Consider the following 15,122-nt stretch of genomic DNA (forward strand, 5'->3'; position numbering starts at 1 on the left):
TATTTAAAAAACGGCCCCCTGGCGAGGGCGCTCTAGGAAACAGACTGTTTTCTATGGTTGGTGCAGGATATCGAGTTCCTAGGTGGGAGCCTAGGAAAAGTCGCCCGCCTCTTTGGCCCCGTTGTAGCTTTTGCACCCTCTGTGAGGAGGAGGAGGCCAGGATCGTCTTCTGCTGAACTTCTACTCGAACCTTCTCCTTCGGGGTGTTTTTTTTTTTTGGGGGGGGGGGAAAGAACTGGCCTAATCGTTCGGAGGGACCGACTGTATGGCCTCAGTCAGAGGGGAAGGTAATGTAATTGTGTATTGGCTTCATGTACGGGCTTCTGGGCAGCTCTGAATGGGAAAAGCTCTCCTGATTTTCGTTTCCCGCAGAAATGGCCGGGTCAATCGGTGGTCCTATTAAGCTCACAGACCGCCACTTGTGGCTTCCCGAAGGAAGGAGGAGGAAGGGGTAGGGTATTAAATGTGTGTGATGAAAATAATATGCGTCTTAATTCGACACAGAAATACAGGAATTTAAATATTAGAGATAAATTATTCCAGCTGGAAGATGGAACAAATAACCGGTTTATTTTTGTTTTCTTTTGTTTTAGTTGAATGCTGTTCTAGATCCTATACAATGGAGGTGAGTAATACAACTTTAAAAATCCACCCGTTTTAAAGTGATAACTTAGGAATAGAAAAGGCCTCACTCAGCCTTTTATATAAAGTGAAATGATCCTGCTACTATGTTGAATTTGTCAGTCAGATTCTATTGTTTTAAAGAAAATCGGTGACAATCTAAAATGATCCTTGAATGTGGTATCCCTCCACATTTGATTCAAATGACAAAATCTAAAAAGAAAAATGTTGAACCCAGTATTTGGATTTTGATATGGATTTGAGGCACTTTTCAAAAGTAGAATTCTGAGATCTGCTAAGTGAAACCTGATGGAAAAAGTCCTTATGATTCGAACTGTTGAACCCAGGAAATTATTTTGAGTAGTCAAAATGTTACTAGAAGGTATTCTACGTCAAATATATTTTGGATTACTGTACTTGAAATGTGTTTAATTTCAGTTGCATAATACAATGCCAGGGGATTATATTTATGCTATAATTATCAAATAATTAGGTATTATGAGTCCCTCAACATCTACATTTGAAATCTATGCATATAGATCTTGCAACTAATGTTATTGGTTTTAGGGGAAGAGGATACATTTCCTGACATTTGTACTTTAGCCCAATTTGACAAAGTAACTTTTTGGTGGCAGAAAGCTCTGACTAATAATGAAACCATTGATGATTGCTAGACAGAGACTCCAAATTAATTCCAATCATAAGCATTATCTGCTCTTTATCAGTGAATAGATCCAAACAATTTAGTGGGATCTGAATGAGGCCTTACAACAAGTGCATACACATCATTTTCTTTGCTGATTATGCAAATATCTCATTAGGCACCAGCAGAATTTGCAAAAAGTACTACAAAATTAGAAAATTAGTTGGGAAAGAAATAGGTGCTATACTATTGTCTGTAAAAGAAGAAGATAGGGGAGAGTTGTCAGTAATTAATAAAAATACTCAATAATCCTCCTTTACCATTCAGCACAGTGTTCCATTATAATAAGAAAATTGTATTTAGTGAGACCACTAACTCTTTTATCCTACATATTTTATTAGATATAAAGCTCATGAAGTTTCCCATAAACGTCTATATCTATATTTTATTAGATATAAGGCTCATGAAGTTTCCCCTAAAGCAGTTTATATACCTGAAATAAATTTAAGTCTGTATAAGCTGTATTATTCTTAAGCTCCTTGATCTACAATTTCTCCAATAGAATTATAGGTCTTTTGTTAATCTAAATTAGATATAAAGATTGATCATAAATGTGCTTTATGAGGCTTGCATTCAAACAATTTTCACTACTCTTGTGACCCCCAAGTTCCGCAGAACCTTTTCTTATTTAGTCATTTTTACACATTTAAGCAAATTTTAAGACATAACTCCTGGTGCATGAATCTTTGTAGGGGTTCTAGAACACGATTTCATCCCTTAAATGTCAATAACCCTAAGAAATTGGGATCCTTTTTCAAATGTGACATGCAGTTAAAGCTCTATGTAATTCTCAAACTAGTGGAAATTCTGTGTACTCCTGATCTATGTTTTTAAAAGGAAATGGCTGAATAAATGCTGATGAGGAATTATAAATGCTACTGTATCTTTCTGCAGTCTGTGGATAGTGAATCAAAACATAGCTATATTGGAAGTTTTCTTCAGCCTCCAGAAAGATTAAAATCTGCTTTTGCTGATCTCAGGCCAAAAAGTGTTATCAACTTCCCACCAAACAACCAAGGTAAAGTACAAAGCAATATAGTGTGACATACTATTAATGTGAAACATGGTCAGTTTGTCTTCTTGGCCCATGTTTAATGTCTTTCAGAACATTTGTTTGTTTGTTTGTTTGTTTGTTTATTTATTTATTTATTTATTTATTTATTTATTTATTTATAGGGTTTGTATGCCACCCACTCTCGAGAGACTCAGGGCGGCTTACAGATAAAAAGGAAGGGGGAACATACAAAAAATAAAAAACAACATTTAAAAATTCCACAACATTCATAGCTTAGGATGGGGCTGGATAAATCAACAGCCCCAGGCCTGCCGGAACAGCCAGGTCTTGGTCGCTTTGCGGAAGGCCGGAAGGGTAGTAAGGGTCCGGATCTCCACGGGGAGATCGTTCCATAGGGCCGGAGCAGCTACAGAGAAGGCCCTCCCCCGGGGAGTCGCCAGCCGACATTGACCGGCAGATGGAATCCGGAGGAGGCCTAGTCTGCGCGTACAGATACTCCTTGATTTACAACCATTCATTTAGCAACTGTTTGAAGTTACAGCAGCACTGGGAAAAAAAACCTCTTGACACTGAGCCAGCCAAGATATACCATCAAGGTCCTGTCCCAGTGTCATGAGACTGGGCAGATCTCGATGGGGAGAAACTGATTCTGAATTAATCCTTCCAGGACTGAGTGCGGATATCAAGGCCTGCAGATCCTGTATTTCTCATCCTTAATCTTAGATGGGACTGCATTTCCCCATTCAAGTTGGTGTGCAATCTAGGAATTGTCCTTGGCTCTCAGCTTTTGTTTTCACAGATCGTTCAAACAGTTACTCATTGACCCTAGTTACCCCATGTCTCAGTATGCCCATGTCCTTTCACTGCTTTGTGAGCTGCCAATGTCTCTGTTTGCCCAATATCTTTGCTGGTGCACTTAAATCTACGACATATTGGCTACCTGCCCATGATTTCTGTCCATCTATTAATAGCTGCAGGGTCGATGTACTCTGGGTCCCCTTGATTAAACAGTGACCCAATAAGCATGCCTTCTCTGTAACGGCACCTGCTTTGTGGAATGAGATAGCAGTAGCACTTAGACTTATATACTGCTTCACAGTGCTTTCGAGCTCTCTCTAAGCCGTTTACAGAGTCAGCATACTGCCCCCAACAATCTGGGTCCTCATTTTACCCACCTCGGAAGGATGGAAGGCTTCTTGAGCCTGGTTTGATTCAATCTGCCAAACTGCTGGCAGCTGGTAATCAGCAGAAGTAGCCTGCAGTTTTTGCACTCTAACCACTGCGCCACCCAAAGATTTTCATAGCTCCCATCCTGATGTTATTCTGGAAGGACTTGAAAATGTGGCTGTTCTTCTGGCCAGGCCTTGAGGTAGAATAGACGAGATTCCTTTTTCTAGATGCATTCCTGTATATATAGTATGTTGTGACAGATGCTGATCTTGTATACTTCATATTGTATTTTCTATATTGTTGCTTTATTTTAAATTGTGAGCTGTCCAGAGTTGTTTGAGTGGTAGGCAATCCCTAAATCTAATTGATTAATGATCTTGATATGTTTATGAAATCTCAAATGCAAAAAATGATTCCAAAATCTTCTGGACCATTAAAATGTATAGTCATTTCCTTTCTTTCATAATTATTGATTTTGCGTGTATGTCAGATCATGTCTAAGATATTGAACATATTAAATTTATTTGGTCTGCTAACCACCACCATGTTAATCCTGTGAGTTGGACTGTTGGATTTTTGATGCTGTCTGAGTCTCCTTATAGCCTTGCCTCAGACAAACAACCAGGGAGGAAGTAATAACCAATCAAGAAACCATCAGGGAGGAAACCACACTCCCACCAAGACTGGCAGGGCAAGCTATTATGCATAGTAAATAGCTAGCAAACTGTACTGTCTCTTACTCTGGTGATGCTACGTAGCCTGGTAACAAAACATCTGCAAGAAAATACTAAGAACCCAGCATTTTTAACATCTGCTTAGATACTAGAAGTGTAATATCACACTGTTACATTGTGGTATGTAGTAATGCATACTGCTTCTTTTTTAATTATCAAAACTGAAAAATTAATTAAAGTTTAGTTCAACCTGTTTACCAGCTCTTGTGGCAGCCCTGAAAACTCTTCAAGAAAAGATCCATCGTCTTGAGATAGAGAGGATACAGGCTGAAAATGACCTGAACTGCTTGTCCAGAGAAGCTGCACAATACAGAAGAGCCTTGCAGCAGGAATCAAATGAAAAGCACATAGTTCACCAGGAGCTGATGGAAGAAAAGAAAGGTAACTTCCCAGAAGTATTTGTAGCAGGTGTTCCAGACTACATCTGTTCTACCTTAATCTGAAGGACCAGTCATAGTATTGTGTAGTATTTTTTGCATGCCATCTTAATAGATAAGCAAGGTTATAATATGGTTAAAGGTATCTTATTAAGTTTACATGTTATTTTAAGAAATTGTAGGAAGTATGTAACAAATATACCTACTCTGTTCATCAAATTTGTTTTTTTTTTTAATCTAATGAAACATACTATTACAATTAAAATTTCTCTCCCCTGTTTTTCCCCTCCTTTCAGATGTAAGTGTGCCATTAAGGGCAGCACAATCACGCTGTTCTTTGCTGGAAAAGCAACTTGATTACATGAGAAAAATGGTGCTTAAAGCAGAGATGGAAAAAAAACTGGTTCTGGAGCAGCAGGTACACAAATTTAACAAATCATTCTTAACATTTGTTTATCCATGTGGTGCTTTAATGGTAGTTTTCCTGACGTAGGTTTCTTCGTAATCTTGCATATTCAGATCAATAGCACATGACTCATGGACCTGCTGTTGCTGGTAGTTCTTGCAGATTCTTGAGCGTTTTCTAATAAATCACCTGCTGATTAAACTGAGCTCTTGACAAGCTCACAGATGACAAGTATTAATTTTTTCTCCCTTGAACAGATGGATATCTAGAAATGAAAAATGCTCATCTAGGCTTTCTACCCAGATTTCTTAATATTAGATTTTTTAGCTTTATCGTGCTTTCGGCATTATAGGCTTTTTGAACATTTTAAAGATGTTTTAAAATAAAATATTCTTTTCTATGAAATGCATTGCTTAATTCTTAACTGCATGCATCAAGAATGATTCTGATGCTGAAGAAATGCACACATACATACCTTGCCTACAGATAAATGAGGATTGATTGGATGTTTGCTGAAAGAAATGTTATGGAAGTTGGCATTTGGATTGTGATCCAGAGATACTTGGTTACAGCCAGATATTATTTATCAGAAGTAATTAGTAGGTATGAGTTATTAGCAGAAGATCTAGATTGTAGATAACAGAGATTTCCATTTATGTATGTTCCTACCCATATTGTAAATTGTTAGAGTAGGCATTTCATTTGACTACCATGCCCCTGAAACACGTCACAAATATGTCCATTCTTTGTTAACTTGCCATTCAATTTCCAGTTATACCCAGAAATCTTGCTGTGGGCAATCTTCCATGGGCAACATTTATCTGTACAAACAGTGCTACATGTCTAAGCTTCCTGTCCATACCTCTTGTGCTTTGTTGTATTACACCTATATCTGCTGTTGTTTGTAGGGCTATTGATTCATCTTAGAATATTTGTTTAAATATGGTTTGCTATCAATGGCATGTTTTGTGCATATTTTACAGACACATCTTCAGAAGGAAGATGACCAAAATCAAATGGAACTCTGTGCAAAACTTGAAAAACTTGAAGTTCTAGAAAAGCAGTGTTGGACGCTTATTAGCACTCAGAAAACTGCAGAAGTAAGAAAATATTACGGTATCACCCAAACAGACTTACACCATGTCTTGTGTGCTCTTATGTCTAATGAGGGCATTTTCAAAGTGTCCATAAGAAGATGATAGTGCTCTTCAGCCTCCTTCATTCCTCCCAGCCTCTTTTCTATCAATGGCAATTTGGCTTGGGAAAATTAACTAAAAGCATTTTTTTTCAGCTTGTTTGTAACATAAAACCCAGGGCACCATTAGTCTTAATTTGCCCTTTTAGGGCCTCTAGAGGCTATAAATGGTGAACTGTTTGCGGCCTACAAGTTCCATATCTATTATTTTTTTCTTTTTTTCAGGAAAAGATCAAACATTTGGAACAGAAGTTTCTGGAAGAACAGCATCAGCGCAAGCTAATACAAGATAAAGCTGCACAGGTAAGGAAAATTAGTCAATATTGCCCTAGTGAATAAAAACAAAATAACCTGTGGATTAAAAATTATTAATCAGTTTTTGATGAAGAATATTGTTATATTTAGAAACTGCTCTTTCAAAATACTTTTTCTGGACTTATTACAGTAGGGGAGTAATAACTGTTCTCATAATAAGGCCTTGTGCCAGTCTAGCTGCTGGGATTTATGATTTAAAAAAATAACTCCTCTAGTGGCAAACATATCTAGTTTTCCTCCATCCTCCTATATTATCCCCAACAACAAACCTGTAAGGTGAGTTGGACTGAGAGAGTGACCTGTCCCAAGTCACCCAGCTGGCTTTTATGCCTAAGGTTGGTCTAGAATTCAGTTTGCTGATTTCTAGCCTGGTACTTTCGTCTCTAGACCAAACTGGGTCTTCAGTTGAGCCGATGTGTTAATTTCACTGTCAGTAACATTGCATGTTTTAAGAACATTTTAAAGTATGACTTACAGGTTGTTGTAGCTGGAGATGTTAGCTTGAATATTATTCTCAAAAATGCATAACTGTTTTTAAATAGTGCAGCCATTACATGCCATTTCTCTAATAAGACAACTTGATATGAATCTCTGCTAATTAAGATTGCTTGCTGCAAATTTTGTCAAACAGTTCAAAGGATGTGGTTAGGATTCTCAGGAAGCTTCAAAATATGCTGTGTTACTTGGGCCTATAAAGGTCACCATTTAGTTTTGTGCCACAAAGAATGCAGTCCGTTTAATTTCTCGATTGGCATTGATTGCAAAAAGAAAGGAGGGGGAGGACCTGTCAAACAATCCTTGATACTGTGATGAAAATAATAGTTTTATGCTAAGCAGATATTTTTAAATAAGCTTAGGCGTGACAAGAGTTCCTGTCTAATGTATTGCAAAAGTGTAGTTTTTAATGCATTTGGCAGTAAACCATTCTTAATTTACTGTGAGTTGTACAATTTCTATGACTGATCATGCAAAGCACATTTTAAAAGGTATTTTTCGAGGGAGCATTCCTGTCAGACTCTTAAATCAGCCATGTATTCATATTTTTCATCCTATTTATTTATCTGACTGCTGGCCGTTAATAATTTTTACTCAGCTCCAGACAGGTCTTGAGATGAATAGAATTCTTTTGTCCTCACTTTCACCTGAAAAGGAGGTGAAGAAGAAAAGCAGGAAAAAGAAAGTCATCAAGGTAAAATGTTAGTTTTCAACCATATTGTTAATAATATTGCGAAGTTAGACAAGCGATAACCTTCCATGTATTTTGTCCAAGGCAGGTTTCTTAGAAGTGCCTCTTAAGATGCATGTTTAATCTCAGCAAAGAAATGTAAATATGCCCAATCATTTCTGTGATTAATAGATCCTACTCCTATTTGTAGTTTTCAAATAAATTCAACTGAATCCTGCTTTTCCTCAAAACTATTAGGCTGTTAATGAAGCCTTCCAACTGGATTCCAATATTTTTTCTGGGGATTATCCCAAGACACATTTCCCTTTAGGCATATTTTGGTTTTTCTAAGTTTCAAAATGATCAATGTTATTTGGTATGCTTTTTGACCATTTTTTTAAACTAAAAGAAACAAGGTTGGATCAATTTTTAAATTATTTCTTAAATATATTTAAGAATGGTCCATTGAAACCAATTGGATTTAGGCAAGTTGGATTAGTCATTTAAAATTATGACTAATTTAAATCCCATTTATTTTAGTAAGTACATATTATATGATTAAGTCTGAGCCTACCTGACTTCCTAAGTTGCGCCCAGTTTTCCATTTGTGCATATGATTTCTTGTTTCCTTATGGAATACCCATCATCCCTTATTCTGAGGTTTGTGGAAACATTCAGAAAATGTTTGATAAGTAATGCAAGAAGACTATAAGAAAGGAAAGGACTGGCAAACAAAGATCACAAAAAAGGATTAAAGTGTTTCTGTAATTCAGTAATAAGAAATACTTTGAATATTGATATCATGAAACTTAAATGTTCTAAAGAAAAAACTATAACCTTTCATATTTTGTCGAGTGTCAAAGAAGTTTCGAGTCTTGAAATTTTTTTTCTTAAAAGTAATAAGGCATAGGATTAATAAAGAGTTCTCATTCATCTCCCTTCTTTAATTAAAGTTTAGAACCTCACTTCTTTTTTTTCCAATGAATAATAAATCCAGGTTTTAATTTTCAGAATAATTCTACTGTGAAGAGAACACAACCAAGCTTTCAGGGTGGAATGTTGCCTTTTGTTGCTGGCAAGGTAAGCATTGTGTCTTTGGAAATGAGAATTGAGTCAAATTATTATTTGCTTAACAAAATGTTATACTTTGCTGCTTCTCCCTCAAGTCTGCCAGCTCAAGTCACTCTGTTGTTGCAAATGTACAGAGTGTCCTGCATATGATGAAATACCGTAGCCCTTGTATGACTTCACAATGTCCAGAAGGCACTGAAAAGAGGACTTCAAGATGGACTGGCCTTTCCAAACCAGTGCCTTGTTCCACAACTTCCTGTGCTACTGAAATGCTTTCTGATCTTCTTCTGGGTATGCAAGATGAGTTGGGACAAATGAGTTTGTAAGTATTTGTATATAGTTTTCCATACAATCTCTGTGGGTATTTTAACAACATATAACATATTTTTCGGAGTATAAAATGCACCGGAGTATAAGATACACCAAGATTTTGAAGAGGTAAATTTTAAAAAGTTTTTGCGCTCTGCAGACCTCCCAAACCCTCTGCATGCCTTGTTTTTTTGTGAAAAACGGGGTATGCAGAGTGCTCCTGAGGGCTGGGAAGGGGGGCAAAAACGAGCAAAAAAAATGGCCCGTTTCCCCCTCGTTTTTGCCCTCCCCAGCCCCAGGAGCACTTTGCAGACCTCCCAAATCCTCTGCATGTCCATTTTTGTGAAGGGGGCGGGGTTTTGGGAGTCCAAAAATGCTGTATTCAATGTATAAGACTGAACAGATTCTTACCCTCTTTTTTTGGAGGGGGGGAAAGGTGCATCTTATACTCAGAAAAATATGGTACTTTTTGATCTCGTGTCACCTACTAGATACCTGGGCAATGTAAAAAGCACCAGATCTTTCTTTCTTCACCTGTCCCATCCCATATATAGGCAGATGTGGAAAATGGCAAATTGCTTTTTGAAAGCAAGTGGTGATATAGGTTGATCCTATTTAAAAATTTTTTTTAAAAAACCAGATGCTATTTTTGTCACATCCACAAAGTTAGTGGAGCAAGATTGAACTTTAGAGGGACTTTACTAAAAGCAACAAAGTATCCTGAAGTTCTTAGTAGCATAATAGGCAGTTATGGGTTCTTGGGTTAATGGCCCAGCTATAGGAACTGGCAGTCTTTGGTACATGTGACACTCCTTGAACTACATTGGTTGCTAGTACAAGTAGTCCTCAAGTTACAACAGCTCATTTAGTGACTGTTCAAAGTTACAGCAACACTGAAAAAAAGTGTGTTATGGCAGTTTTTCATACAACCATTGCAGCATCCCCTTGGTCACATGATCAAACTTCAGATGTTTGACTCATAGTTATGACCATTGTTATGCCCCAAAGTGATGTGATCACCTTTTACGACCTTCAGACAAGCAAAGTCAGAGGGGAATCCAGATTTACTGAACAACTATGTGACTAACTTAATAATGCTTCACTTAAACAACCATTGCAAAAAAAGGTCATAAAATGGGACAAACTCACTTAATATTTCACTTAGCAACATAAATTTTGGGCTGAATTGTGGTTGTAACTCGAGGACTACCTGTCTGGTTTGAGCTTCAGTTTTAAGGGGCTTGTAATTAGCTTTAAAAGCTCTTGGGATGGGGTTAATTGTGGGACCATGACTCTCCAGTTGTATCTACCCATTTTGTTAGATTCAGCAGGAAAAGCTTGCTCTGGGCCCTGTCCACTTAGGAGTGTCATCTGATAGGCCCAAGAAACAGAACCTTCTCTGTCAGGATGGCTGCCCTTTGGAATATTATTCCCCTGGAGATCAAATGCTCGCACTTTGGCTGTGTTAATTGTTGTGGTTGGTTGATTTTTGTCAACTGCTATTATTTATGATATACCTTACTAAGGTAAAATAACTGATATGTTATTTATGATGTACCCTACTAGAAATGTATGTGATTTACATTCCTAGTAGGGTGCTCAATTGCATGCCCAAATAACATCTGTCTAGTCTCAACTGCGAATATTCCATCTCTTTCATTCTGCTGCTTCTCCAGTACCATCTGGCTTCATGCGGCAACACTTATTGGCTGCATTTATTTCTCATGCCCAATTAATCTATACAAAACTTGAAATTTGGAGCTACTCTGCTCAAGTAATATCCTCATTCCGGTAGTCCTGCACTTACAACCATCTGTTTAGTGACTGTTTCAAAGTCACAATGGCACTGAAAAAATGATGTACAACCGATCTTCTTGCTTACAACCATTACTGCATCCCCATGGTCACATGATCAAAATGAATGTGCTTGGCAACTGGCATGTATTTATAATGACTGCAGTTTCCCAGGGTCATGTAATTGCTATATGCAACTTTCCCAGCTGATTCCTGTCAAGCAAAATCAATGGTTTAGATTTGGCTTAACGACTGTGATTCATTTAACAACTGCAGCAATTTGCTTAACAGCCTCATTATTTTCTGACTCTTGCTGTACAAGTAATAGGGAAACCTACAAGGATGAACAAACAAAACGTAGATGTAGAGTAGAAAAACGCTAAATTGTGTTTAAACAACTGATAGAATTTGTCTTCCACAGTGAACATCAAGAACTATCAAAGCAGATAAAGGAAAGCCAAAACCAGGACATTCGGGAAGACCTAGAACGTGAATTGGATTGTCTCGTGAAGCAGATGGAAATTAAAGGAGAACAGATTTCAAAACTGAAAAAGCACCAGGATCATGTAAGAGACAGTTCTAAAATCAGGAGATGTGACTAGTTAGAATGTGTCTTGTTAGACAACCAATGCTTAACACTGTGATGCTTGGGGAATGGGGAAAAGTTGAGAATAAATTGTATGACATTTCATACAGTTGAGACAATTATGAATGTGCCTGAAAGGACTAAAGATAGACATCTACACAAATGGTGACATATATCGTTGCTTTGCTGAATAATATGCACCATCATGCCACTGAAATGTTAAATCAACCGTTATGTATTACTTTATTTATTCAAATACAGCTCTAAAAAACATTACCCATTTAAATCCTTGCACTTAAAACATTATATCCATATTCCAAAATTGTAATTAAAAAATATTTAATAATGCTTTTTCTTACCTTCCTGTATCATATATAAATGTATCTAAGCTGGTGCTAAAAAGAAATTCCTAGCTTTGCCTTGCTGAAGCAAAGTGAGTCTATCTTTGCATATCAGAATTATTGTACACTTTTTCTTTTATTTAGGTTTATAAACTAAAGCAAAGAGCTCAGAAGCTGAAGAGAGAGACAGCATATTCAACATCAAATCCTAATGAATTAAAAGGAAGCAAAGAGACTGTAATCGCTCCAAGTATCTGTTCCACAAATAAAACCACAAATTCCCTTCGGCTATTAAAAAGTGCTCAGAAGCTTCAATCAGTATTGAAGAAAGATGACATTGTATGGGAATCATAGCTTCCACGTCTGATTTCATACATCACTACCTGCTGAGATTTGATTTTATACGTTTGGTTTGCCTTAATAGTGTACCCACTAATTCCGAAAATAAGATGTGAGGTAAATAAATTCCATTTTCTGTACTGGCTTTTAAAAATTGATTATTTTAACAAAGCTTGTACACTATTTTTAATTAAAGGACTCATCACTCTGTGTAGTCAAATTATTTGCCTTTCCTTACTTTCATGAGAGACTTTGAACAAAAAGTATTATTTTGCATCTGGATTGATTTATAAAATACCTAGTGGTTCATTGTTTTATTTCTATAAAATATTTATAGACTGTTTTTCAGTAAACCAATAAATTTCAGAGTCTTAAAAAAACACCACAGTAAAGGTCTAGGTTGAATCTCTATGCTTGCTTGTCTAACTAGTATTGTTACGCACCCATTATGCTCTTCTGCTACCGTAGTTAACAAAGCAGATGTGTTACATGGGCATACTAAGGCATACCCATCACTCTATGTGAAATCTTTGTCAGAGTAAAGAACCCTGATACTGCCAAATATAAATACTAAAACCCAAATTTATCAGGTGCAAGGAGATTTGGAGGGTTCACAGGGAATTCTCCCCTTTTTTAGCACCCCAAGAATTGACCACTTCATCTCTGAACACTTCAGAGAGAAGAATTTTAAGTGCTTTAACAGAATGGTCAGGGGAAGGAAACCAGTTGAATGCATCTCATGGTTATTATATTCAACTCTTATTGTTTTAACACCTGATAACAAAGCAGCTCTTAATAAATGAATGTATGGAGATGGTGTGGGTTTGCAGTTGTTTAAATCAGTGTTTCAAAAGGGCTTCATTTGTGATATCTGCCTTAACTTCCAAACAGGACTATCTATACAAATATTCTGGGCACCTGCCGTCTCATTCAGGCATATTAACCTTTCACATGGTTTTGACCGTCTCTAGCACATGGCAAAATATTTTCTCCCTCTTAGGCAGAAGATTTATTTATCTGGTCATTTTTGGATTAAAATAAATCAGCATGCCATCTATGAAACTGAGCCCAGGAAGTTATTTTTTCATCCCTCAGCTTTTGTGTATAGATGTTGTTACGGTTACCACACAGCCTACCCAGCCACTCTGACATACCTCTCGATTGCATTTTTAGTTTTGATCACACTAGCTATAGAACCTGTGGGAGATGTTTGCTGATATTGTTTCTAATAACGCAACTGAGCTCTTTGCTTTGCTAGAAGCTGTTTACCTTCTGTGCTTGTGAAGCTGTGACCTTTCCATTGAGACCAGGTATCGTATTCTCTTAAACTATGTGTTCCAAGACAGAGAGCAAAAGTAATAGCAAATTAATTTTATTTGTCCCAGAAAGTACATTTGCTTGTGAATATATGCTAAAATAACTGCATATGGAAGCCTTCAAAGAAGAAAAGTACTGGACCTCAGAGGATACACAGAATCAAGTCTTTCTCTGTTGAAGAAACAACTACAGCTCTTAAAGATTTTTTTAAAAAATGGTTTCCTGGAAGGAGGTTAAATGCTGTTTTTAGAATTCTCATTTAAATGCTTCAAAAATTAAGATAATTGGAGAAGAAATTCTGACAGATTTCCTCCTTTTCTCTCTACCTCCCCTTCTCTCCCATTATATTGAAGGTCATTTCTATTTTGTTTGCTTTTAGGGAAACAGACATGCTTTCTAGTATTAATTATGTCTATTCTGAAACCTTATATATGGGTTGCTGGTATTCTTAATCTCATTACCTAAATCGGCTTAAGTTAGCTAAATCATGCCTGTGGCTTTTTCAGGGGCAAAGATATCAACTGGCCATGGATTATTTTTGAAATTGTGATCTGGCATTTGAAAACCCTGTAAGCATCAGTTATACAATAGACTTGTTGCTTACAGAAAAAAAAACTTACAAGTTTCATAAAACATTGGGGGGAAATTGTTTTGTTAAGGCATTTCTATATCTTGGCAGAAGCAATCACTCTGATTTAAGAGACCTGCTTAAGACAAATGTTAAATCCCGCATAGTTTTAATTTATATATTAATTAGATGGAGTACTTTTTGTAAAGAAATTGCATTGCATTTTCCAAATTTGATTTGTGTGGCTTTGGGCAACAAGTCAGGAAAAGGGATGTGCTTTTCCGTAAGTCAATAGGAAATTATCTGTGTGGGTTCAGCTGCAGCTTATATAACGAACCCATATGATTTATTCTGATAGAAATTGTGCTACCCAAATCACATTGAGAGTTAGTTTCTATATAAAAGCTACACTAATTAAGTTAAGAACTGGGACTATAGAGTCATGCTCAAAGGAGAAATGGACAATTCTACGTAATTATCAAAATCTTTGATACAAATGATTATACTGTTCTATGACCAAAATAAAGATGTGATTTGATTTGATACTGGTGATTAGTTATGTTCTTGCTGCCTTGAATTATATATAAAATGTCAGGATAAAATAATAAAAAATAAACATTTTAAAAGACTTATGTTTCAACTCACCAGAATGAGCCAAAGATGTGAAGCAGTGTTAGAAAAATGCACTCACTGTTCTACATTAATTACAGTGTTGGACGTGACTTGTTTCAAATTCCTTTCAGTCATTAACCTTATTACTTTGCCTTGCACCAATCACTATGCTTTTAGCTATCTCACAATCTGATTTTGAGGGGAGAAGATGGAGAGAAAGAAAATGATGTATTACACCCTGAGTTTCTTGAAAGAAAGCTTACATATAAATTAAATAATTGCCACCACAGTAAGAACAAACAGAGGACAGAATTTGTCATGGAATTGACATTTGAAGCAATAGATATATTAAGTCAATTTTTTGGCCTTTATGAAATATTCTGTACTAATACTAAGCAAGGAATCTCTGATGTATTCCAGACAGGCAACATATAACAGTCTCAGTACCTAACAAACTATCCTTTAACTGCTAAAATAAATTTGT

At 36.6% G+C, this 15,122-nt stretch overlaps 1 protein-coding gene across 3 annotated transcripts; it reads left to right on the forward strand.

The window, feature by feature from the left end:
• Positions 1 to 35: 35 nt before the first annotated feature.
• CEP57L1 (centrosomal protein 57 like 1) lies at positions 36 to 12,677 on the forward strand. Of its 3 annotated transcripts, none has more exons than XM_032216859.1 (12): positions 36 to 287; positions 594 to 625; positions 2,219 to 2,342; positions 4,445 to 4,624; positions 4,917 to 5,038; positions 6,010 to 6,126; positions 6,447 to 6,524; positions 7,630 to 7,725; positions 8,713 to 8,781; positions 8,868 to 9,094; positions 11,297 to 11,441; positions 11,947 to 12,677. In XM_032216859.1, exons 1-12 carry the CDS (start codon positions 266 to 268, stop codon positions 12,154 to 12,156), a joined length of 1,422 nt encoding a protein of 473 aa, XP_032072750.1. In that variant the 5' UTR covers positions 36 to 265; the 3' UTR covers positions 12,157 to 12,677. The 3 variants fall into 3 exon arrangements, with proteins under 3 accessions (XP_032072750.1, XP_032072751.1, XP_032072752.1); XM_032216860.1 differs by having other exon boundaries at positions 8,907 to 9,094; XM_032216861.1 differs by lacking the exon at positions 36 to 287 and adding an exon at positions 295 to 451.
• The last annotated feature ends 2,445 nt before the right edge of the window (positions 12,678 to 15,122 follow it).

Source organism: Thamnophis elegans, chromosome 4 (genome assembly GCF_009769535.1).
Source record: "Thamnophis elegans isolate rThaEle1 chromosome 4, rThaEle1.pri, whole genome shotgun sequence".
In the NCBI taxonomy this organism is placed as follows: Eukaryota; Metazoa; Chordata; class Lepidosauria; order Squamata; family Colubridae; genus Thamnophis; species Thamnophis elegans.